This window comes from Drosophila sulfurigaster, chromosome 3, assembly GCF_023558435.1.
Source record: "Drosophila sulfurigaster albostrigata strain 15112-1811.04 chromosome 3, ASM2355843v2, whole genome shotgun sequence".
In the NCBI taxonomy this organism is placed as follows: domain Eukaryota; kingdom Metazoa; phylum Arthropoda; class Insecta; order Diptera; family Drosophilidae; genus Drosophila; species Drosophila sulfurigaster.
Window position 1 is genome coordinate 8,311,012 of NC_084883.1, and position 23,606 is coordinate 8,334,617.

The 23,606-nt window shown below is 41.7% G+C and overlaps 5 protein-coding genes, 1 long non-coding RNA gene and 3 other non-coding genes across 11 annotated transcripts; 3 read left to right on the top strand and 6 right to left on the bottom strand.

The window, feature by feature from the left end:
- Positions 1-3,185: 3,185 nt before the first annotated feature.
- Trnar-acg (transfer RNA arginine (anticodon ACG)) lies at positions 3,186-3,258 on the bottom strand. The gene has a single exon. It is a non-coding gene; the product is annotated as a tRNA-Arg (tRNA).
- A 2,867-nt stretch (positions 3,259-6,125) lies between these two features.
- LOC133843556 (uncharacterized) lies at positions 6,126-6,740 on the bottom strand. The gene is made up of 2 exons (XR_009894519.1): positions 6,584-6,740; positions 6,126-6,497 (listed from the first exon to the last, which is right to left on the bottom strand). It is a non-coding gene; the product is annotated as an uncharacterized LOC133843556 (long non-coding RNA).
- A 1,337-nt stretch (positions 6,741-8,077) lies between these two features.
- LOC133841175 (basic salivary proline-rich protein 2) lies at positions 8,078-12,364 on the bottom strand. Of its 2 annotated transcripts, XM_062273504.1 has the most exons (7): positions 12,219-12,351; positions 11,251-11,474; positions 10,077-10,846; positions 9,925-10,016; positions 9,233-9,590; positions 8,702-9,169; positions 8,078-8,631 (listed from the first exon to the last, which is right to left on the bottom strand). In XM_062273504.1, exons 2-7 carry the CDS (start codon positions 11,324-11,326, stop codon positions 8,494-8,496), a joined length of 1,902 nt encoding a protein of 633 aa, XP_062129488.1. In that variant the 5' UTR covers positions 11,327-11,474; positions 12,219-12,351; the 3' UTR covers positions 8,078-8,493. The 2 variants fall into 2 exon arrangements, with proteins under 2 accessions (XP_062129488.1, XP_062129489.1); XM_062273505.1 differs by lacking the exon at positions 11,251-11,474 and having other exon boundaries at positions 12,219-12,364.
- Positions 12,365-12,678: 314 nt separating this feature from the next.
- On the top strand, positions 12,679-14,450 carry LOC133841176 (rRNA 2'-O-methyltransferase fibrillarin). The gene is made up of 3 exons (XM_062273506.1): positions 12,679-12,828; positions 12,973-13,397; positions 13,660-14,450. The coding sequence occupies exons 1-3, from the start codon at positions 12,816-12,818 to the stop codon at positions 14,239-14,241; spliced, it is 1,020 nt and encodes a 339-aa protein (XP_062129490.1). The 5' UTR covers positions 12,679-12,815; the 3' UTR covers positions 14,242-14,450.
- A 124-nt stretch (positions 14,451-14,574) lies between these two features.
- On the bottom strand, positions 14,575-14,656 carry Trnas-uga (transfer RNA serine (anticodon UGA)). The gene has a single exon. It is a non-coding gene; the product is annotated as a tRNA-Ser (tRNA).
- Positions 14,657-14,814: 158 nt separating this feature from the next.
- Positions 14,815-14,896, top strand: Trnas-uga (transfer RNA serine (anticodon UGA)). The gene has a single exon. It is a non-coding gene; the product is annotated as a tRNA-Ser (tRNA).
- A 58-nt stretch (positions 14,897-14,954) lies between these two features.
- Positions 14,955-19,130, bottom strand: LOC133840767 (transmembrane protein 53). 2 transcript variants are annotated; one of them, XM_062272813.1, is made up of 5 exons: positions 18,995-19,130; positions 18,453-18,599; positions 18,126-18,310; positions 15,920-16,201; positions 14,955-15,837 (listed from the first exon to the last, which is right to left on the bottom strand). In XM_062272813.1, exons 2-5 carry the CDS (start codon positions 18,568-18,570, stop codon positions 15,247-15,249), a joined length of 1,176 nt encoding a protein of 391 aa, XP_062128797.1. In that variant the 5' UTR covers positions 18,571-18,599; positions 18,995-19,130; the 3' UTR covers positions 14,955-15,246. The 2 variants fall into 2 exon arrangements, with proteins under 2 accessions (XP_062128797.1, XP_062128798.1); XM_062272814.1 differs by lacking the exons at positions 18,126-18,310; positions 18,453-18,599; positions 18,995-19,130 and adding an exon at positions 16,993-17,085.
- A 593-nt stretch (positions 19,131-19,723) lies between these two features.
- On the bottom strand, positions 19,724-20,476 carry LOC133840768 (uncharacterized). Its single transcript, XM_062272815.1, has 2 exons — positions 20,325-20,476; positions 19,724-20,270 (listed from the first exon to the last, which is right to left on the bottom strand). Exons 1-2 carry the CDS (start codon positions 20,357-20,359, stop codon positions 19,841-19,843), a joined length of 465 nt encoding a protein of 154 aa, XP_062128799.1. The 5' UTR covers positions 20,360-20,476; the 3' UTR covers positions 19,724-19,840.
- A 22-nt stretch (positions 20,477-20,498) lies between these two features.
- Positions 20,499-23,472, top strand: LOC133840766 (probable ATP-dependent RNA helicase DDX27). Its single transcript, XM_062272812.1, has 5 exons — positions 20,499-20,676; positions 20,750-21,574; positions 21,785-22,517; positions 22,635-23,172; positions 23,237-23,472. Exons 1-5 carry the CDS (start codon positions 20,584-20,586, stop codon positions 23,385-23,387), a joined length of 2,340 nt encoding a protein of 779 aa, XP_062128796.1. The 5' UTR covers positions 20,499-20,583; the 3' UTR covers positions 23,388-23,472.
- The last annotated feature ends 134 nt before the right edge of the window (positions 23,473-23,606 follow it).

A 23,606-nucleotide genomic window follows, 5' to 3' on the forward strand; every position in this document is an offset into this window, starting at 1 on the left:
TAATTACTTTTAGAAATATTAAAACTCGGAAAAGGCTCTGCCCTTACTCTTAATAAAAGTATGAAATGAATAATGAATGTTTAATTCAAAATTGAGGTCAGAATGATGTGTTTGTTACGTATACGCAATGTTGACTTTCATTTATTTTAACTATGTACATTTGGATATTGCTTAAACTCCATTAATAGTTCTCTGGTCGCCTTGAGTGCTACACTTGGCCACAAAAAATGCTAAGCAAACGCAAATTGCGAATGATAAATGCAATGCGCTCGACTGCCGTTAATAATTTTCTATAAATTTTCACACAAGTCCCAGAGCAGAGTGGCAGGGTAGTAAAAGCAAACAAAGAGGCAAATTTCCCAAAATCCAATTTGCATTTCCATCAATAACAAAGGAATATTAGACGATGTGTTCAGGGAAAAGAGCGCGTCGCATTGCAGTGACTCAACGGAGAGGGGTGGTGATGTGGGGGTGATGCTGTGTTATGAGGCGCCCGTCAAAATTTACCAATCGTTAAAAATACTTCCTGTTTCCTGTGCGCCATTTTCTAATGCGCCGGCTTGGCATCCGCTTTCGCTGCTCCCGCTTCAGCTTCAGCTTCAGTTTCAGCTTCAGCTCCTGACGCTCGTTGTTTGAGTAGCCAGCCCAATGCTGGCCACGTTCGCGTCCAGCGAGGACCGTCTGACTGCCTGCCACAGTTAGTCATTCTCTAGCTGCTTTATGTAATTTATATCCTTGCTGCATTATCCTTTATTTACTTTACTTTTTAGCATTATACCAGTATATACGTATGTATGTTTGTATGTATAGCTTTCAAGCAGCGCTGCGTGGCACAATTTATGTATAAAAATGAGCGAAATTGCAGAACACATTTTTTCCATTACTGAAAATAAATGTCGGAGGGATGCGACCAGCCCAGCCAACTGACTGACTCTTTTTATATGACTCTGTCTCTGTATGTGTGAGTCTATGTGTATGTGTGTGTGTGTTTGTGTTTGTGTGTGTCTGTCTTAGATCAGAAAAAATCGCTTCTCACTGATGAGCTTCAATGAATTCAATCAGAATTCATTTGAATACAGTCCGTGCATACCAAAGAGGCGAGATTAAGTGGCAAAGACGAACTGAGAGGCCAGTGAAAGTGCGACAGGATAAGATGAAGTCAAGAAGATGGGAGGACAGACCAAGACGAAGACGAAGACCAAACTCCTTATGAGCTCGGCCGCAATTCGCTTTGACTAATATGCCTTGTGGTTGGCCAGGAAAAGCGGGGAAGACGGATTTTGCGCTGAGGAATAAGTAATCAGCGCTAAGTTGGTAATTGAAAGCGTTGCTTGGGCTGCGCTCGCTGTTCGCTGTTCGCTACTCGACGGTTCGCTTGGCGGTCTGAACTCTGCTCCTGTTCCAGCTCCTGATTCTGCCACAGCCACTTGCGGTTTTGCTGTTGACTACGGTCAAGTATGGCATCGTCGTCGTCGTCGTCGTCTCCACACTTGACTTGAGCTCTGAGCTCTGAGCTCCTCACTGACTAGCTTCGAGTTGAGTGGAGTCGAGTTGCGGAGTAAGATGCGAAGAAGTGTGGAAAAGAAAACAAAACTGAAGTTGCTGGAAAACTTTGCTCAAGTAGTATGTGCAACAGCAGCTTAAGGCTCAGTTTTGGATTTTGCGGCTGCCTGCCAGCTACTTACTATCAACAGGAAATGTCAAGACGTTTCAGCAAGAACACCTGCAAGGACACCATGTGTGTAAATGGGGCGGCACAGGAAATGCCCAAGGCCAGACAAGCACAACAAAACCAAAAAATAAAAGGCCAACACTTGCGCACCCTACACACCCCACACACACACACACACAACCTCACACAAAACATAAGACAGATAAGCAGAGGTATGGAAAGCAAGCAAAAAAGTTACAGCAAAGTGTTCTACAGCTTTCGACTAAAACATACCCATTCTGATATAATATTTGTAGTTATATTAGTATTTATTATGAAGCAAAACAAGAGATAGCTATTTTTTAACTTTTTTTTAGTTGTGCTCAAAATTTGAATTAGGAAACTAGTTTAAATGTAATAAATATTTTATTTGTTTTTATTTTTCTTTTATTACTAATGGATGCACATTTTCACTGTTTATTTTGTAAAGAGTTTAATCAGTGAACGCAGAATTAAAACTCGCGTACACTTAAAAAAGTAAACTTTACTAAAAATAAAGTTTCAACTGAGCGCAAATTTAAAAACGCTATTAAATGAAAATGTGCCAAACCGCATAACGAATTAAAGCAGCCCACGTGTTTAGAGTAGAAGAACACGTTGACTGCGACAAGCTCCCCCCAAACTTTGGAAGCAGACATTACGTAACATGAGGTTGCAAAAATTATGTACAAAGATTAAGAAAGTAAACCGTTATCTCGCATGGCTCGAGGCAATGTTAACAGTTGGGGAAATGGGAATGCGCCGTGTTGACAGTTTCTGCTGCGGGGTCGTATGTCGCTTGCTTGCTTGGATGGATGGGTGGATGGATGGATGGATGAATGGATAGATGGGGAGGAGAAACGAGGGGCGAAAGTGTAATGAAATTATATTCAGCCAACATTTTTGTATGTGTGCAGCAGAAGAGTTTTGCTTTATGCGAGAGATTTGCTTATGCTTTATGTGTGGCAACATAAAATATTGCGAGCTAAAAACACGAAATAAAATAAAAGCAATTTTAGAATAAACGAAAAACGCTTGCTTAACTTTAGATGTGAATGAATGCGGGCAGAAAGCGAGCATTAAAATTTTTGGTGGCACATAAAATCCAAGACAACGGTGCTTACACGTTTATCGACAGGTAAGTTCATAATATGAAGTATTAATAAAACAAGTACAATAAAAGAGCAAAGTTTGTTGAATACAAATTTGATCCAACGACTGTGTAAATATGGAAATATACATCTGTGTAAATATGGAAATATACATCAATTCATATGTGATTACAACCGTCTTCCGACTTGTAAGAATTTACAGAAACTAACACTTAATGTATTTTCTGTGTGGTGGACTTTTGATTACTTGTTCGTAGTTTATAAACATATATTTTTAAAAACTGATATAATATTTTAGACATAGCAATGCGTTTAGCAAAAAAATGTTAAATACTCTATTAATTTAACAAATAATATTAAAAAAAGCAAAAAAAAAATAACTTCGATCCTGCCAGGAGTCGAACCTGGAATCTTCTGATCCGTAGTCAGACGCGTTATCCATTGCGCCACAGGACCGTTGATACCCAAGCGAACAAAACACACTTTTAGTCAACAAGCAAGCGTCGAGCAATGAGAACGATCGCACGTGTGCTTATCGCAGCTATTTATAGACCAATGTCAACAACAACAACAACACAACGAACGAAACATGAGAATGAAGTGTAAACAAATAAAGCATAGCGAAGCCAACAACAACAGTGGCTGACAAAAACGTTGCTTCAGCTTGCGCTGAAATAAACTTTGATATAAATAAGTATGTAAATGAAAGAGAAGGGAATAGACAGGGTGATGAAGATGGGCATTCACATTTTTGGCCACTTGAGAACTGGTTGCCGATTGACCGTCTGGCCAACAGTTTAAGCACAGCTACAGTAAAAACTCACCGTGAAACGAACAAGACATTTTTGCTTAAATGCGATGACAGTTGGGGGAGAATTGTAGGAAAAGTGTAACATGAATTCCGAGTGATTTCCATGCGAATCAACTACCTGATATCCGTTTCCAATTGTCTGTGCGTCTGTCTGGATCCCACACACACGAGTGTGTGCGTATGTGTGGGTGACTGTTGTATCCGGTTTGCTTCGTTTGATTTTGATTCTAATTGTTTTCGTCCACCCAGAGTGCAGCCCCGTACACATTGCCAGCTCTAATCTCACTGCGAAAATTACCTGAACTGAACTGCAGGAAAACTTTATCCCAAATGGGCAAATAATTATTCGTGCAAACCAAACGAAACCATACCAAGCCAAACGAAACGTATCGAATCGAATCGAATTGAATCGTACCGAAGCCCCTGGGCGAAAATTAAGCAAATATCACGTCGATGGTCGACGAATGAAAATCAAAGACATGCAGTCCCCATCCTTATCCCCACAATGGAGCTCAGTTTGGATACAAGCGAGTCCCCGTAACAAAATTCTTGCACAAAGTGCGTGTGAAAATCTCTACGTGTGTGCCTAAAGTTTTTCTTCTTTTTACCGACCTGTGTTTTGTGGGGGATGAAATTAGGGGAGAAGTGTTCGGTTGGAGGGGAGGATATCTGATCGGAATCAGTTTGATTGTTTGAGGTTTTAATTACAGAGAGTGGATATTTGGAGAAGCTATCGAGCGAAGGAGTGCCAGACGAGGGGACAAGGCAAAGCTGGAAATTGGCACAAATTGTGGCTAATCCTGCAAAACGAAACTGCTTTGAGTTGCCAACAATACAAATACTCGTTCTATCGACAGTTTTCACTAAAGAAGTAAACAACTTTAAACCATTTCAAGCTTAAAGCTATTGAATTGAATGGATTTGGAAATTTGATTTGGATTTATATCGCATTAAAACTGTATTATTTTCTAAAAATGTATTCCAATTTTGCTAGTTACCCAAAAGAGAAAAACTCATACCTGAGAGCGTGACAGCAGCGTAACAACTAATTCTATACAATTCTTTTTAATTCTCCATAGCAGAACTTAAGTCAAGAATCAAAGTTAATTCCTAAGCGGATATCTTTTTAATGTCCTGTCTTTATACTAGACTTCCAAATATTCGATAAATAATTTTTAGAAAGCAATAGTATTTAAAAGGTTCTACAATTAATGTTAATAAATTAAATTTGATAAATTATACATTCTCAATGATAGATAAAGAACTCATATAATCAATATACTGGCAAAATAATATATATATATATATATATATATGTCACATTTCTCCAAAGTAAAAAAACAAATCGAACAAATCATTAATATAATATTCCAAATACATAGTATTATTTTATTTTTGTTAGTTTGTAGTATTTGAAATTCTCAATGAGAAATATTGTTGAATATATTACATTAAATTAAGCAATTTATAAATTTAAAGTAAAATAAAGATAATCATTAGTCACAGCCAACTTAAGTTAGAGTTTCATGTAACCAAAATATACATTTAAGCAAAATGGAATATTATGATTGGAAATAACATTTAAGCAAAATGGAATATTATGATTGGAAATAACAAATGTAACTAAAATATTTGAAACTAATTCATTGCACATGATGACAATGTGTTCTATTCAAATTGTACTTCTTTACAAAGCAAAAAAACATGTCGAACAAATCATTAATTGATCCCACTAAAGTGAGGCATACATATGTTTTGGTTAATAGTAGTTGCAAACTAGTTGCAAACTAATGTGAAAGTAGTCGAAAAGGTTGAATGTTGTTTGCGCAAACTGTGACACAGAAACTTTTTTGCGCAAACAAGATCCAAGTAAACCCAATATGTAGTTAGTAGCAACAACAGTGGCAGGCAACTCGCTTTAACTTCGTTTCGAACTGCAGCGACTAAGCCCAGCGACCCGCAACCCTGCTCCGTCCCCCTGCTTCAATTCCCCTTTGCACCCCCTGCGAGTAGAGCCCCCAATAAGTAAATTGTACAGTTGGCGCAAACGAGTAAAGAAATCGCTCATGCAAAACTGATTGACTGTAACGAAATACAAAAAGCAAAGAACTGTAAAGAGAAACACGAAACTTGTTACAGTCGCTGCTGATTTTAGACCCCCTCTTTCCACGACAACTCTCCGACTATGCGACTATATAGTAGTACATCACGCTGCCAAATGCCGAACCCACAAACCGAATACCCATTGCAGCAGTATATGCCCGTTATCTTTCTGCGTTTATTTATGTAGTTTGGCTGCTGCGCCCGTTCGTATGCAACGCTTTCATTACTCTTACTTTGTGCCATCTGCAACACTGCTGTGACCAGGGCTGCAATCGATAAATTGTGGAGCCAATGCGATAAGCTTGACTCCGCACATTTTAGTATACTAGGTAAGAAAACGAAATGGAAATACTAAATACAATACTCTCAAAAATGTGAGTGATCGATTTGTTAAGAAATCGCTTGCAGCCCTGGTTGCAGTTGTCTGATTTTTATTGAAGAGAATATCGTTGGACTCGCTGATTTCTTTGAAATTTTTTTTTTTTTTGCCGTTGCACGCCTTTTTGTTGGTTGCACAGTTAATTGAAAGGAATTGTTAATTCACAAGTCCTTGCAGCAACACGACCGCCTCCCCGTCCCCCCTCCGCAACCTTGGTTACACACCTCTCTCAACTGCTGTGTGTGTCTCTTTGTGCGTGATTGGTCGGCACAAATGGAGCTGCTTAATGATGACTATCGGCCGCAGGCGTTAACTGTACTTGCAATCGCCACTCGTCGTCTTTTGGATCCGTTGTCGGCACTTTTTGTGCTTCGCTTGATTTTTGCACTGCGCTGCACCGCACTGCAATTCAATTATTTTAATTTTTTACCTCTTCACACATTTGCACAGCCTGATGCTGGCCGCTAGAGGGCGACACGCACACTTACACTGCTACAGCTTTTGACGCTTTGTTTATTCCTTGACACTTATTTGTCATATTTAGTATTTTATGTGGATTATACAAAGCTTACATTGTGCATGTGTGTGTGTGTGTGTTCTGTGAAACTTGGTTTGACACTCGCTTTGCTACTTAACCGCAATAATTGCTCACGTTCTCACGCCCCCGCTTTCTGTCGCCTGCTTCTTCTTCGTCATTGTGGCTTTTAAAACCAATTTGGCGAAAATATAAGCAACCCTATGCCAAGCCTTCTGCTCCCTCTCCAGGAGGAACCAGGTCAAATGCTGCTCTAAGATGTGTGTAATTAGACGTGACTTTTCCTCAAGTTTTTCCAGCTTCTTTTGTGCGCAGCATTGGATGATTGGGCTGGGTTGTCGACAGGAGGGTGGGGAGGTGAACTCAGCGTGAGCTTAAAGTCTTCTTAACACTTTTGTTGCTGTTGCTGTTTAGTCAGACATAGGCACTGCTTAATTGTACTAGGACATGGCCCTTGGTGTTGCTGCTGCTGCTGTTGATGATGATAATGATGGGGATCCAGATTGAGGCTAGACAGCAAGTGCCAAAGGCAATTATAGAGTAGCAAGTTAAATGTGACGGCATAATGTAACTGCACTTAAAGATAATGCCGTTAAGTATCATACCATTTAAGACATCGTCACGACCATCTTGAGCATTAATACACTGATTACTGATTGGTATTTTCATCAATAATTCTCATTAACAAATTATGGAAAGCACAAATGTGCATACATCTAATGAATGTGGACACATTTTTTGCTCAAGCGATATTTCCCCATCAACAGCATCGAGACAGCAACATCAAACATTTAATCTAATTATCAGTTACCTGTTTACCCTCGACAACAGTTAATTTGTATAACGGAAATCTCATTCCTTTCAAGATGCTACATATCCCCACATCCCCCGTGACATATGCATGCGCAACCCCTAATAAGTAGTACCACCCATTTCTGGATAAGATGTCACCTCCCCTCGCAACATGCTCCATTTCGTTTCGCGGCGCATACTTGCGCCTTTGGTTTGCACAAATTGAAAACATGCCAAATAATTACATATTTTTATATGTGAATTTTTCAATTTATATGCCGTCAGGCAAACGCACCATGCATATTTTCCGGTGACGTGTCACGACATTGACATCCACGACATATTCCCACTACACGCATAAACCCAAGTCAAAAGCAGTGTAGTCGTTTATTTATTTATGCAAATTATGCAAATGACGACCTTGAAACCAACCTCAGCTCCCAAATGTTACTGAAAAGCTTGCTCCACTAAGCTTAGTCTGGACGCCTTTCTTAATAAGCTTAGCAAAGACATCAACCGGCAAAAAGCTGCCACTGTTAACAGTTCATCTAAACTTCATTTGAGCTTGTTATCGAACTGGAATCGCTCGCTCAAAATGAAATCGGAACTGATTCGGAAATTCATTTTTTCTGGCATAATAAAATCAAGAGTCAAATTTATATTTATTTATATTTTATTGATTTGTATGTATGGTATTTAATGTGTTTACAAATGTCTCTTGAATGCCTGGAAAAAATAACATACACAGACCAAATAACAGACATACAATGTTCTGCGTTATATTTTGAAATATATAACAAGCTTTATATATTATTATATATATATAGTGATCAAGTACATCTCCACATTTGTCAACGATTGATGCACATATACATAACATATATATAAATTAGTTATTAAATACAAAATGCGTTTTTATACATTCTAAATGTACAAAAAGAAATTAAGATGAAGTCTGGAAATGATGAAAAACACAAACGGAAGAAAAGACAGGATGAATGGAAGGATCAGGAGGGAAATTTTATGAGGGGTTGAAAGCGTATGGACTTAAGAGAAATAATGTGCAATCATTTAATTTAAACGCTGAGTAACTGGCAGCTTCTTGCGCCGACGTCGCAGCTGTTGGCTGCGATCCCAGTACTCGTAATAGCGTTCCTGTTTTAACCACTCCTGATATTTATACCACCATTCCTCCCATTTGATGTAATCCTGCCAAGCAAGAAAGAAACGAATATTAGAATTATTTAACAACTTTCATGGTTAGGATAATCACACTCACCTTCAGATCCAAGTCCCTCAAATAACCGCGACTCTTGTAGTACTCGTAACGAACGCGCACATCATCCCACGACAGCATGCCCGACGGTGCTGTGGTGGCCAACTCCTCGGGAAAGTGACCAGCCGGTGCCGGCGAGTACGAATAACGACGCGGCGGCGATTCCATACCCTCTTCGATCATCACTTTGAGCGCACCACCCGCCGAGTCTTTGGTGATGCGCATATTCTCCATATTGCTGCGATCGATGCTCCATTGAGCCATTTTGCCGAATCGCTCGGATAGCGTTAGACGCGTGGTCGCCGAAAATGATGGCAATGCTGGGCTCGCATCATCGCTATCGGAACCGCCCGAATCATCCGAATCCGATGACGAGTTGGCATTATTGCCACTGGCGCTAGCGCTTGTTGCAACCGTCGCACTTGTTTGCTTTTTCCGTTTTTCACCTTCGATTTTAACACGTGTGCGCAGCTAATGGAAATAAATCAAGAAATTAGCATTCAATTCTTTTAAGATTAGCACGCATTAACTCACCTCTTTCTCCTTCTTTTTCCTTTTCGCCTGCGGTACTGCTGCTGCGGCAGGTGCAGCTGGCTCTGGTGGCTCTGGCGGCCGATGCTTTAGTCGCGGATCCTCTGGCGGCGGTGAATGACGCGACGCGCGACCGACTTTCATATGCACATCCGACGATGTGCCGCGCTCGTGACTTATGTGACGCATTTTGGCCTCGCGATACTTATCGATGCCACCGCCACCTCCGCGCACCGGCGGCGGAGTTGTCGGGCGACCGTGCAAGCGGCCATGCGACTCTGGCGGTGGTAACGGCGGTGGCGCCCCGGCGCCACGATAATGGCCACGCGGCTTGGGCGGCGGCGAACGCGGACCACGAGAACTGTGTGTATAGAAGAAGCATTAGAAATTGTAGATATTGGTTGACTAAGGTATGTAAACAGAAAATTTAAATCATGTTAATACACAAATGCATAAATATATTTTGCAATTAACAGTTTATGGAGACTTCAAATGTTTTGTGGATATATAAAACATGTTGCAAATACGTGTGTACAAGTAATTGATAAGCTGAACTCGCAGCTTTACAGTTTTCAACCATAAAACTCATTGTTCAATTGCCTCATGAATGATTTGATTACACCTACATAACATTTGTCTTTTCTATGCACTCTGTATTTAAGATATTATGACGAGATAGATATTTGAAAACTTACCGAGATCTGTGACGATGACTGGGCGAACACAGTGAACAGGAATCATCCGAGCTGCTGCTCATGGAGCTGTTCGAGCGTGACCGCATTGAATGCTAAATAAGTGTTGCAATTAATAACGATTCCATATCAAATATATTCATTTGTCTACTTACCCTTGGGGGCGGTGACGGTGGGCGCTTGGACCGTGGCAGAATATGCGCTGGGCCCATTCCACGTTTCTCCATTCCCGACGACGACGATGGAGGCGGCAGCGGCGGCGAACGGCGCCGGCCAAGCGGTGAACGCGACGCGTTTGTCGGCTTACGGCGCATCTGAGATGAAGATGAGCCGGTTGCCGGTTCCGGCGGCGATCGCGGACGGCCGTGAACGTTGCCCGGTCGTCGGAGCATATCGCTGTTGCCACTGTGATGATTGTTCGGGGATCGGGGCATGCTGCGCGGCGGCATGGGAGGCGAACGTGGACGGCCACGCATTGGCGGCGGTCCGTTGTTGTGATGTGGCGATGGTGGCGACATTACCGGCCGGCGATCCATGAACTGCGGTGGCGGTGAGCGGCGACGTGAATGCGATGGCGGCGGCGGCGAAAGCGGCGGCGATTTGCGCAAACGTGACCGACTCCGTGAGTGCGGTGATCGCGAGCGTCCGTAGCGCGTGGACGACGAGGATGGCGGTGGCGCGGAATTCGGTGGCACGCCTGGGTAACGCGAATAGCCACCAGGTTGGGCTGTATCGCGTTCACTTTCTCCAGAGCTGCTCTCGCCTTGAATGTACATTTTCTTGTAGCCGGTGTGGCGCCAACGATTTGGATCCTTCTCCTCGGCTTCGATGAGTTTCTTGTCCCAGTAATCGTTGGTGGTGTTGGCACGTGCCTTCTTCATAACGTTGTCGATTTCGCGACGCTTTCCAGCGGGTAAAGATGGATCTGCAAGTTCAAAACGTATTTATACAGATTAGCAATGTTGCCTTGGCATCCAAAAATCTCCCACAACTTGCGAATCGAAAGTCCAATTCAATTTAGATAATGAAAAGCTAAATCCATTCGGATTGCCTAATCAACTAAGAATTAGAGAATTCTTCGAATCTTTTTCACTGAGAATTAGAGAATTCTTCAAATCTTTTTCACTGAGAATTACAGAATTCTTCGAATCTTTTTCACTGAGAATTAAAGAATTCTTCGAATCTTTTTCACTGTCTTTTTGCAGACTTTAATTAATAAATGTGTTTCCCCCAAAATTCTTTGAAGAGCGATTTGTTTTGCGTGTATATCGATATCGATCATTCGTTGGCCTCATAATTATCGATGAGATCGATATACCTGTTAGGTACCTGTTATGCGTGCAGCTGTTGGCTGTCTGTCCATGTGCAGTTTTGGATTCAAATCGGGGCGTCTGCGCGACGCCATCACACGACTCGTATCGCGCTCTCTTTCACGCACGTTTAATTCGCTATTCGTTTAACTCGCGCGCTCAAACACTATCTCATTATATATCATAAACAATATATATTTATATATATTATTTTCTTTTTCTTAATAACACATACACAAAAAGCTGCAAATATATTACAATTGATTATAAAAACATGAGAGAAAGAGAGGCATTAGAAATGTCGTACAATAACAAGAAGGAACAACAATATCAACAATGAGAGATAAAAACAGTCCCAACGTAACATAAAAAACAAACGAAACGGAATGAAAAACACGCGCGCAAGGCAGCTTAACGTACTGTACGGAATTGTACGCAACGTAACGTTACCAGCCCACAACTATTCGCGTGTGGTTGCCAAATATCACGCATTACGGCCAACGTAAGAACGAGAGACGACAACGACAAACAGCTGGGTATCGTAAGCGGTGCTTACGTGCGCGTCGCGGCTGCCGCAAAACGTAGCGTCACCCGTGGCATCAACGTAACGATTTTTTTTGCCATAATTTCCATTTTTCTTCGGTTTTTTCAGCCCATGCCGCGACACGTATGACCATGAAGGCCAATTAAATGCAATGTTCCAGGCTGAATTTTCGACTTCATTTATATTATTCACAAAGTGGACAGCACGTATACCGGCTTCTCATAGATATTTGTTGTGCTCTTAAAAAATCAAAGTGACACACACACACACACACTCAGGCACGCACATACTACATAGACATTTGTATGTATGCATATTTTCTTCCCGTGTTTTTGCCTTGTCAGCGACAAATAAATCGAAACCGAACACGAACCGAAACAGGCAATTAATGTATGTTAAGCTAATAAAAACGATAGAAACAGGCACTAAACTAATTTGCTTACATTTGTATACGTTTTGCGTGCACGCTTGTATATGTTTTGTAGGTTTAAACACAAATGGCAAACACGGCGCTTATCTTTTCTCACATAATTTTCAGGCGACGGCCATATTTGCGCAGAGTTTCAATGTGACCGTATATGATATACCACAAATGACCTAACTGAGTAATTTACGCATAATAGAGTCATGTTAACGCAAAAGTCTAGCTGTTATGAGAAAGTTAACTCATATTTCATCAGCTGGAATTCTTAGGTATATTATGAATATATTCAAAATCTAATAAATGCTTCTTAATAAATATTCTGTTTAGCATTTCAAGGAATTTAAGCAAAATGCTTAGAAAAATGGCATGAAAATGTACCTTAGATTGCACATTCTTAATATTTTAAAGTCGTCCCTGGTCATCGACAATGTGCATCCCTGGGAACTATACATCAAACTGTACAGATTTGGTATTTTACTATATTTTTTAAAAATCAACTTGCGGTCACGCTACACACGTGGTTTCTTTTTATGCGTGCAGCGTTTTTGATATACCGCGTGCGTTTTTGAATTGGTGGAAACACTTGTATTAAAACACAAAAGTACAGATATTTAAAATGGGCAAACCTGGTAAGTTGATCATAAACAACAAATATTAAACTTTTGTAACGATAAATGAGCATTCTTAGATTCAAAACAAAACAAAACAACACAACCTTAACCTAAGAACGCAAGAGAAGCAGTTATTTTAATTCGTTGATTTTTTTTCAACAGGTTTCAGTCCTCGTGGTGGTGGCGGCGGCGGCGGTAGAGGAGGAGGCGGTGGCGGTGGCTTCCGCGGTGGAGCTGGAGGACGCGGTGGCGGCGGTGGCCGTGGAGGCGGCGGAGGATTCGGAAGCCGTGGAGGAGGCGGTGGACGCGGAGGTGGTGGCGATCGCGGCTTTGGTGGTGGTCGTGGAGGTGGTGGCCGCGGTGGCGGACGTGGTGCTGGAGGTCGTGGAGGTGGTGGACGCGGAGGCGGTCGTGGTGGTGGCGGACGTGGAGGTGGCGCTGGAGGCTTCAAGGGCGGCAAAACAGTCACCATTGAGCCACATCGTCACGAGGGCGTGTTCATTGCCCGTGGCAAGGAGGATGCTCTGGTCACCCGCAACTTTGTGCCCGGCTCCGAGGTCTACGGCGAGAAGCGAATTTCCGTTGAGGTACGTTTTCAGTTTATTTATAGATGGCATCACTGCTTATGATGATGTTGTGCAGGGGTACAGAACATGACAAAATGTGGTCATGAGTGTGCGTGGCGTCTGTTGCGACTGTGTGCACTTCAGGTGCATGCTAAGCAGTTGCCGACGGTGTCCACGTGACGCTTAGAATTAATGCACAACTGAGGCAGCTATCGCTCCAGCCTCAATCAAAACTTTGCTGTATGAGGTCAACTACAATTATATTTTAACGTTTTTTTTGTAGACTGGTGGCGAGAAGATTGAGTACCGTGTGTGGAATCCCTTCCGTTCCAAGTTGGCCGCTGCTATTCTTGGCGGTGTTGAGAAGATTCACATGCCTCCCGGCTCCAAGGTTCTTTATTTGGGTGGCGCCTCTGGCACAACCGTGTCGCACGTCTCGGACGTGGTCGGACCCGAGGGTCTCGTTTACGCCGTGGAGTTCTCACATCGTTCCGGCCGTGATCTGATAAATGTGGCAAAGAAGCGCACCAACATTATACCCATCATTGAGGACGCACGTCATCCACACAAGTATCGCATGCTAGTCGGCATGGTGGACACCATTTTCGCTGATGTTGCCCAGCCAGATCAGGGACGTATTGTCGCACTGAATGCCCAGCATTTCCTTAAGAATGGCGGTCACTTCGTCATCTCTATCAAGGCGTCGTGCATTGATTCTACAGCGCAACCTGAAGCGGTCTTTGCTGCTGAGGTGAAGAAGATGCAGGCGGACAAACTGAAACCACAGGAGCAGCTCACGCTGGAGCCTTACGAGCGTGACCATGCCGTCGTTGTGGGCGTCTACCGACCACCACCAAAGCAGTGAAAGTCTGACGAGGCGAATGAGGATTGTGAATGTGGATAGGTTTTAAGCTATATACATAATACTTCTATTAATACAGTCGTATTGTATTAAGTTTTCTTTTTAACTATTAAATCAAACAAACCATAGTTGTAAACACTTAAAAAATGCAAACTATTTTTTGTAACAGACGTACAAAATATATAAAAAAAAAAAACAAAAACGAACGAAAATTTGTTTACATTTTAAATGCAGTCGAAGGGCAAACGATGTAAATATTCAACAATCGGAGTAGAATTACATTTACTTAAAAACTAAAAAAAACTAAACTAACAAAAAAAGTAAAAAATAATTTTTCGCTGCGGACAGGATTCGAACCTGTGCGGGTAGAACCCAATGGATTTCAAGTCCATCTCCTTAACCACTCGGACACCGCAGCACATGTTGACTGCGTGTCAAAACTGGTATTTAAAAATAGACTTCGTGCAGCGCCATCTATGATCGTTAAGTCGAACTCGCTAAAACGCCACCTATGCAAACATTTCCCGTCAAACCACTCATATAAGTAATAGGCAGTTTGGCAGCGTCGAATTCAAGGCTGCGGTGTCCGAGTGGTTAAGGAGATGGACTTGAAATCCATTGGGTTCTACCCGCACAGGTTCGAATCCTGTCCGCAGCGGTCATTGAACTTTTTTCATTTTTTTAATTTTTCCTTTAACAAAAACAATTGCTCTTGATTAGTTTTAATCAAATTACTTTATTTAGCGGTGATGCTGGGTGCTGGTCTCAAAATATAACAAATATACATGTCGTTGTCGTACAGTGGAGCTTTTACTTTGCATTCATCGCTTAATTCTAAAGAATTGTTGTTTGCAGCCATCAATTTTGGTATAATTTAAAGATTCTGGCGCACACACACATACACGTACGTAGGGAACAAAATGGTTAAACTTTAATTCTTAGAAACTAGGTAAAATCATGAAATCGTCGCATTTTATTTATCACCCACAAATGAATCGGAGAGGTATTTTACAACTTTGCGCGCTTGGGCACACCAACAGCCTCAAGAACACCGCAGCTCTCCAAATGCTGGAACAGGGTATCCAGGTACTCATCCCGATGCTGGATCAAATGGGCCGCATGCTGTGAGCGTTCCCAGCATTTGAATGTAACCTTAATGTTGGCACGCTCCCAATTCTCCCGTACAGCGTGATTGGAGGATGGCGGGCCGATGGGATCGTTGTCGGACACAAAGAAGAGCGCCGGTGCCTTGAGCAGCGTTGAGTGGAACATTTGACTGGAGCGCATGTAGTGTATGGTTGCCTGATTGTGGAATGTCTTCAGATGGTACAACGTGTAATTGCGCAGAGCGCTCTGCATGCGCTCATTCTTTGGGAAAATCGATTTCGGCAGTCCGACTGGGATTTCAGTGATGTCGGCAGCACTGTCCCAAATCTGGCAAACAAAACGATCCAGAATGCTGCCATAACGATCCATATCACGCGACATTTGCAACATTATCTCGCCCAACTGGTATGCCCCGACCGAGAAGCCGTGCATAACGATCGGCTCATATTGTTTATTGTTCTCCAGAAATTTCAGCGTCTCTGCGGCGACCACCTGGCAAGTCAATAAAACACGGAGAGCAAAGTTAATAAAGAGATCAAAACCAGTTCAGTGTAATCAGTTTTATGGCTTCTACCTGTGTACCCTTCGCCGGCCAGAGCAGCTGCCAGGGTGTAATGTGCACGACCATCACATCAAATCCCATTTCCGTGTAAATCTGAGCGTACTTCTTCAAATGCTTCTGCTTGGCCATCAGCCAAGCCATCATTAGGACCAAGGGATTGCCCGTGGGCTTCTTGAACTTCAGAGTCTTGGGATCCACTTCGATATTCGCCTTGTTAGTCGTATAGAGCGTCATATTCTTGGTTATATCCTTGGAGGACAAATACCTACGATTCTTTATCGATGTCATCGCGCTCTGCATAATACAAATATTGAAATATCATCATTAGTCAACGGATATATATTATATATAGATTATGCTTATATATCTATTCATTGTCATGCGTTTCCGGATCTATTCTTAATCTATATAATATATTTTCAAAATAACATTTTTAGGTGGTGCTAATCAGATCTTTATATAAATTAGACCTAACAATTAATTGTTTGGTTAGGTCTAGTGTAACTTTAATCTGGTAACCGATTAGATAGGCTTGACGTCTGGCATCACATCTGATTTCAAATGTGGCCTGAGACCCGACCAAAGAGTTCTCATCGATAAGAAACATTGTTGAACAGATTAAAGATGGGGATTCACTTAGTAGACCTAATAACATTGCTTTTATTACTTAAACAATATATATTAAATTATATTTAAAGACACCGTATAAAACACAAGAAGAAATATTATTTGAAGGAACTTTGGAATAAGTATTACATAATTTCCTTAGATAAAGATTATAAATTCGGAAATAATAATAATAATTAAAATGCGTATTTGTTCATGCGCGGCGTATTCGAGAACCGTCAATATCGCGGGTATTCAGTAAACTAAATTGTAGCTTCTATATATTCTTAATCCAGCTGATATTGCGTACTTTGTTTCTTTTTTTTTATAGACACCGTAACAAATCTATCGATAAGAAGGTTGCAATTTAGATAAGCGCTAGACAAAGTCAATTCAGATAATTACCGTTCCACTGGCCAGTTCCTACTATATTACTGTTTCTTTTTTTTTTTTTTTATAAACTTAATACTCAAACTCACAAGTTGAATGCGCCGATATATCTTAAGCAGTATATATAGGAATATTAAGAGTAGTGCAATTTCAATTATAAAATCCATAATTATGATAATGCAGGGGAGAAAAACAATAACTATTTACTATCTAACATGTATTTGCAGATACAAAAGCTTTGATCGACTGCCTTGTGTGGGAAAAGAGCATAGAGCAGTGACAAGTGCGCCCATCTTCCAATGAAAGCCTATATAAATCTGGAAATCTGGAAAATCGTCATTCGTGAGTGTAGTTGAGGGATCTGAATTGCCATTTGCGGCGGATTGAATTACATTGCGGGATTGGAAGAAGCGCCCACCTACACCTACATATGGCATGTACATACATATACTTATATACACGTAGTCCACAGAACTTGGAAATTGCAAAGAGAGAGAACTACCAAATGTAGGCTTGAGCCGAAAGCTTGACATTGAGCGCCATTATGATCTATCTATCATAAAAGCTGCCCCAATTGCACGAACATATGGATGTATATGTGTATATGTGTGTAGGTTTGTTCGCAAACGTGACAGTAGAGGTCGCTTTACGTATTTAAAGCTCAACTTAGGTTAAGGGTTTATTTCAAACGTATTTTGCATATTTAAATGACAAATATTTATACGGTTTATTCAACCAACAAATGACTGCCAGCTAATTACATGCTGTACAATATTGTATATGAATAAATATATATTTCCATTTTTTTGCCGGCTAATCGCTCAAATGGAAAACTTAAATCATTGTACGGGAACAAAGTTCACAATCGTTTTTTATCAACACCGGCTCATTTAACAGCGGTCTGCTACTATGTTAATCATCATTTGAGTGGGTGATGCTAATGTAAACACATTGAATGTAATGTTAATTATGCAAAATGTTGTGGTAGGGATAATGTTATGCTTGCACTTTAAACTATCTTATGATTATGTTAGGCAGAGCGAGAGACAATTGAAAGCAAATACACACAATGTATGTAGAACGAACACTGCACAAATTAAGCGTTGATTGGCAAACAATTAAAGCAATGCAGACATAGCTGACGAATTATAATCAAATCAAACGAATACAATTGCATGACAAAAATTAAAATATTTTAAAAATGTAAATATGTTTAGCTTACATTCTGCACCAGTGGTGTTTGAAGGCTTGAGAAATTGCGCGTTAATGGCCGTTGCATTTCCCGGTACTCCGCCTGCGGCCCCTGCAGAAGACCCTTGGCCTTTCCACCGGCTGCGGCGGAAATGTTAAAGAAATTATCCGCATATAGATTGTCGTACGGCAGCGCTGCACTGCGATTATTTTGTGCTGATGAGGACGGATCATTTGTGTTGTTCATATAGTTGCCGTTGTTGTGGGAGCGAGACATACAATAAATATAAATAAAGAAATTTGCAAGTGTGTGAGAGTGTGTGTGCGTGTCACTTAAGAGAAAAGTTTAAGCATTTACCACCAAAGGAGAGGCCAACAGCAAGAGTGGCGGCCGTGCGACCGGCGGCAAACGGTAGATTTATTGATTTTCTCGCTGCAGTTGCGTAAAATGCAGTGCGAAAGAAATGTGAAGCCATTGTTTACAGGTATTTTCTTGGTTGTGTGTTCTGTATGCAGTCATCGTGAAAGAAGAGAAGAAACGACAATTGACGAAAATATAACATTTATTATAATTAATATGCAGAGTGTGTAAAAGAGAGAGAGGGAGCACACACACACCCGCAATAACACCAAAACACTCACACACACGCACGCAAACCGATGCACACACCGAAGCAAACTAAACAGCGCTGCACAAAAATTGAACTTTGGACCTGGACCTGAGCAAACCCGTCAGCTGCAGACGAATTTAATTTTTATTAAATTGATATGTACATATAGATGTATGCTTATGTTTGTACGAGACACATCAAGTATACGGCGTGTGTGTGAATGCGGATGGAAGATGCACTGTGGACTTTGGATGATAATGAAAATTCTTTTCTAATGGTCAGCACTTACACACTCTGAATTTATAAACGGATCACTTTGTTTACTTTTTACCAAACACTCATAAACACAGAGTGGCAACTAAAACAAAAATAAACTGCGCCAACGTCCGCGAATGTGTCTTTGTTGCCAGAGAACAACAAACACAATGTGCCTGCTGTTTAGCAGTTGTCGAAATACCAAATGATTACTCTTATCGATAACACACCTAATCGACAATATCTCGAATCAATTGCACAATTATTAACAATAAACCAGATATGAATAGGTGGCATCAATTAAACTATAGTTGTTTTGTCATTAATTGCGCTTGTAAATATATTTTATATAAAATGAATCTTTTACAGCTAAACATTTGACAATAAATATGTATATCTTCTAATCGAAATGCAACTCCCATCATTTTAAATCGCAGTTAATTTAAATTGCATCATTTACTTTAACTTCTGCGAATGCAATCGGATTTACGGATCGCTCAAACACATTTGGATACCAAATGCTGGATTAACCAATATTCAGGTTAATTGTGCTAATAGGATACGTCATTTATTTACAGGATCGAATACAATGGATTAACATGTTTTAATCTATTTATCTACACATATCTTCAAAAAATGCAATTAAAGACCGATCGATCGGATTCGCACATCCAGTTACAATGATTAAGACAAAATAATATCAATTGTCAACTAATGATTACATTTTTACAAAATAGGTCACAAAATAGTATTAAAAAGAAAATTAGAGTCCTCAATCAAACATTTAATAAATCCATACAGCAGCAGATTAAATTTGTTAATATTTGCATTTATCTTTTGGCTTAACAAAAAGTATACGTAGAGCTAATTAAGAACGAAGTTATTGTGCCGCCAATTGCGAATCTAATTGTCGCACATCAACGCCCAGTTCGGTCAAACGTTTCTCCTGTTCCTTTGTGTCTAAGCCGTGTTCCTTGTTGTACCTGTAGTTGACTGTGAGCTGCACCTCTTCTAAACCGCTGACGTGATCATACAGATTGCCCTCTAGTCGCAAATCAATATCACTCTCTTCGCGCAGTATGCAGAAGTAGACCAGGAATATCGCCAGGCTGGCGGAGATTACATAGGGCTGGTACCACAGTGCTTCGTCGCCGCCACCGCTGCGCGATTCACTCGCACGCCAAGTGGCCGCCTGGCTTCCAAAGAATTTTATGGGTTCATTGCTAATCGGTTCTTCGTCTTGCGATTTGATGCTGCTTCCTGGAAGTTTCTGTGCATAGCTACGAACACCCGAGATGGGCAGCAACGACCTGTAGAAGTTATTGCTTGAATATCCATTGATGTAGTTAAAGTATTTAACATACCTGAAATTGCGAGTTTTTGTCAACAAACGCAGCATTTTCCTATGGGAAAATTAACAAAATTTCATAACAATTGCCAGAACAGCTGATTATGGGAACTTATCGATAACAATTTCAGCAGCCGGTGTAACTGAGCTGCCAACTTGTGCCTAGTTCTCTTTTAGCAAATTTTCAAATGCGGTCACTCTGTTGCTTACTCGCACACGTGTTGTCGGCTTGAGCATAAAAATTTGTAAACACGCGCTGCACTAAGCGCATAAAAATGGGCGCAACTAAAAATATGGACTTGATCGGCACAATTGAAGACGACGCCGAGGTGGAGAATCTATCTGAGGACTCAGACGCCGAAGTAGAAGTAAGAAAACATAATTTAATGTCACCTGCCATACATCTTTAAACACTCTCTTTATTATCCCGGCTTTGCGCAGTATCAACCGACGAAACTGCGACACAAAAAGGTTACCGAGTTTGAGAAGGGCTTTGAGTTTGTGTCTTCGGTTAAGGAGTACAATCAAGACACTTGGGATGATCTCATGAAGTACGTAAAGCGCAAGGCGCGCACAAAGACAGACGACAAAATCGCTGCTCGTCTCCAGCAACGCGGAGGCGCCGAAGCTGTGGCAGCCGAGCAGAGCGATGAGGAGATTGCGCTTTCCGATGATGAACTGCAGCATGATAATCTGCGACTACGCGAGAAAAAGCTAAGCAAGAACAAGAAGAAGAAACAGAATGGTGACGATGAGGAGGAGGAGGAGGGCGAAAAGATGCAATTCGATGACACTATCGAGGCTAACGAGCTTATCACGTCCTTTTACCAAATGAATCTATCGCGTCCCCTCATGCGCGCTATCGGTGTGCTCGGCTACATCTACCCAACACCCATTCAGTCATCGACCATCCCCGTGGCTCTTCTCGGACGCGATGTTTGCGGCTGTGCGGCAACGGGTACCGGAAAAACTGCAGCCTACATGCTGCCCACACTGGAGCGTCTGCTCTATAGGCCACTTAACAACAAGGCCATAACCAGAGTACTGGTGTTGGTGCCCACTCGTGAGCTGGGCGCCCAGGTTTATCAGGTGACCAAGCAGCTTTGTCAGTTTACTTCAATTGATGTTGGTCTGGCAATTGGTGGACTCGATGTGAAGGCGCAGGAGTCTGTGCTGCGACAGAATCCGGATATTGTTATAGCGACACCGGGTCGTCTTATTGATCACATCAAAAATACGCCCAGCTTTACCTTGGACTCCATTGAGGTTAGTCTAAAGCAAAACTTTTCTCATGTCGTACAATAGCTAGTTTCTATGATGATGCTCCATCCTTGCGCGCTGAGCTTTTCCTAGCTGTGCGGATAACTCTCTGGTACTTGCAATTGCGCTGCAGTTGCAAGCTGACTTCACTGTAGAAGGCACAAAAATACTTGTTTACTTTCTAGTGCAATTAACGAATCAAATCTCAAATTTCAGGTACTCATTTTGGATGAAGCAGATCGTATGTTGGACGAGTATTTTGCGGAGCAAATGAAGGAGATTATCAACTCCTGCTGCAAGACGCGCCAGACGATGCTCTTCTCAGCCACCATGAGTGAACAGGTCAAGGACTTGGCTGCTGTCTCACTGGACAAGCCCGTCAAAGTGTTTGTGAACAACAATCAACAGGTGGCCTACAATTTGAGGCAAGAGTTCATACGCATTCGCGAGGACAAGGAGGGTGATCGGGAACCCATATTGGCCAGTTTGATTTGCCGCACCTTCCATGATCATTGCATGGTCTTTGTCCAGACCAAAAAGCAGGCACATCGTCTACATATTCTGTTAGGACTGTTGGGCGTTAGAGCTGGTGAATTGCACGGTAACCTAACGCAGCAACAACGATTGGAGTCGCTCAAGAAGTTTAAGGAAGAGCAGATTGATGTGTTAATTGCCACCGATGTGGCGGCACGTGGTCTCGACATAGTGGGCGTGAAAACTGTCATCAATTTTGTGATGCCCATTACCACAGAGCATTATATCCATCGTGTCGGTCGCACAGCTCGTGCGGGACGTGCGGGTATTTCTGTGTCGCTGGCTGGTGAGAAGGAGCGCAAGATTGTTAAGGACATTATTAAGAATGCCGAGAGTAGCGTCAAGAATCGCATTATACCGCCAGAGATCATTGAGAAGTATCGGAATAAGCTCACTGGTCTGGAGCCGGAGATCCGTAAGTTATTTATCATTATATTTATTGACTAACTGACTTATGGACGTATAACGTAGATCTTTCAATTTCATTCTCTAAATAATTCAAACATGGATTAATTTCGATTTTCATCTACAGAAAATATCCTCGACGAGGAGCAGGCAGAACGTCAGCTGGCCAAGACGGAGCAGCAGCTGTCGAAGACGGAACGCAAACTGCTGGGGCAACCCAATGAAAGACGCACCTGGTTCCAGACCAAGCAACAGCGAGAGAATGAAAAAGCTCGTCTTGCCTTAAACGATGGTGATGAAGCAGCCAAACCTGCAGGTGGCAAAGGCAAGACAGCTGGCAAGCGGAAGCGACCCGAATATGGTGGCGACGGCGAGGATGGGCCGCCAGTTAAGGAGCTAGAGGCCAAGCGCAAGAAGAAGAAGGAGGAGCCAAGAAAGAAAACACCAGAGCAGCTGGCTAAGGAACGCGCCATGAAGGAAGTGGAGAAGGTGTCACTTGTGCGCGCCAAGATGGCGAAGTTACGCAAGCGACCTGGTAAATTGGGAGCAGCAACTGAAAATACCAAATATTCAGGAGCTGGAGGCAAACCCAAACGGCGTGGAGGACAATCCGCTTTCACTAACGATTTGACTGATGTCAGTCGCAGTGGAGCACTGCGTTTGAGGTGAGTATTAAACAACTAATCGACTGTGTACATGGTATTCAAGTATTATATTATATTTCATCAGATCCGAAGCCAATCGTCACAAAAAGATGTCAAAGATTTCGGCCAAAAAGAAGACGAGCAACGTTAAGCTGATCAACAAGGCGGGCAAAAACAAATTCAACAAGGGCAAAAACTTTGGTGGGCCTCGTTTTAACAAAAAGGGCAAAAACTAATTATTGCGGAGGCGCATTCTTAATTAATAAAATATTGAAACAAATTATAAATATTTAATAAATAAGTGTACATACATCTTGGTGTATTTGAATAAAAATACAAATACTAAGCTGCTTAATGTGACCATCATGTTATAGAAAAGAGATATGGAGTTGACCAAGCATTTTTTTTTTAAATTTGCTTTACATTGAAGAAGATTTAAAGTCAATACTAAAGTG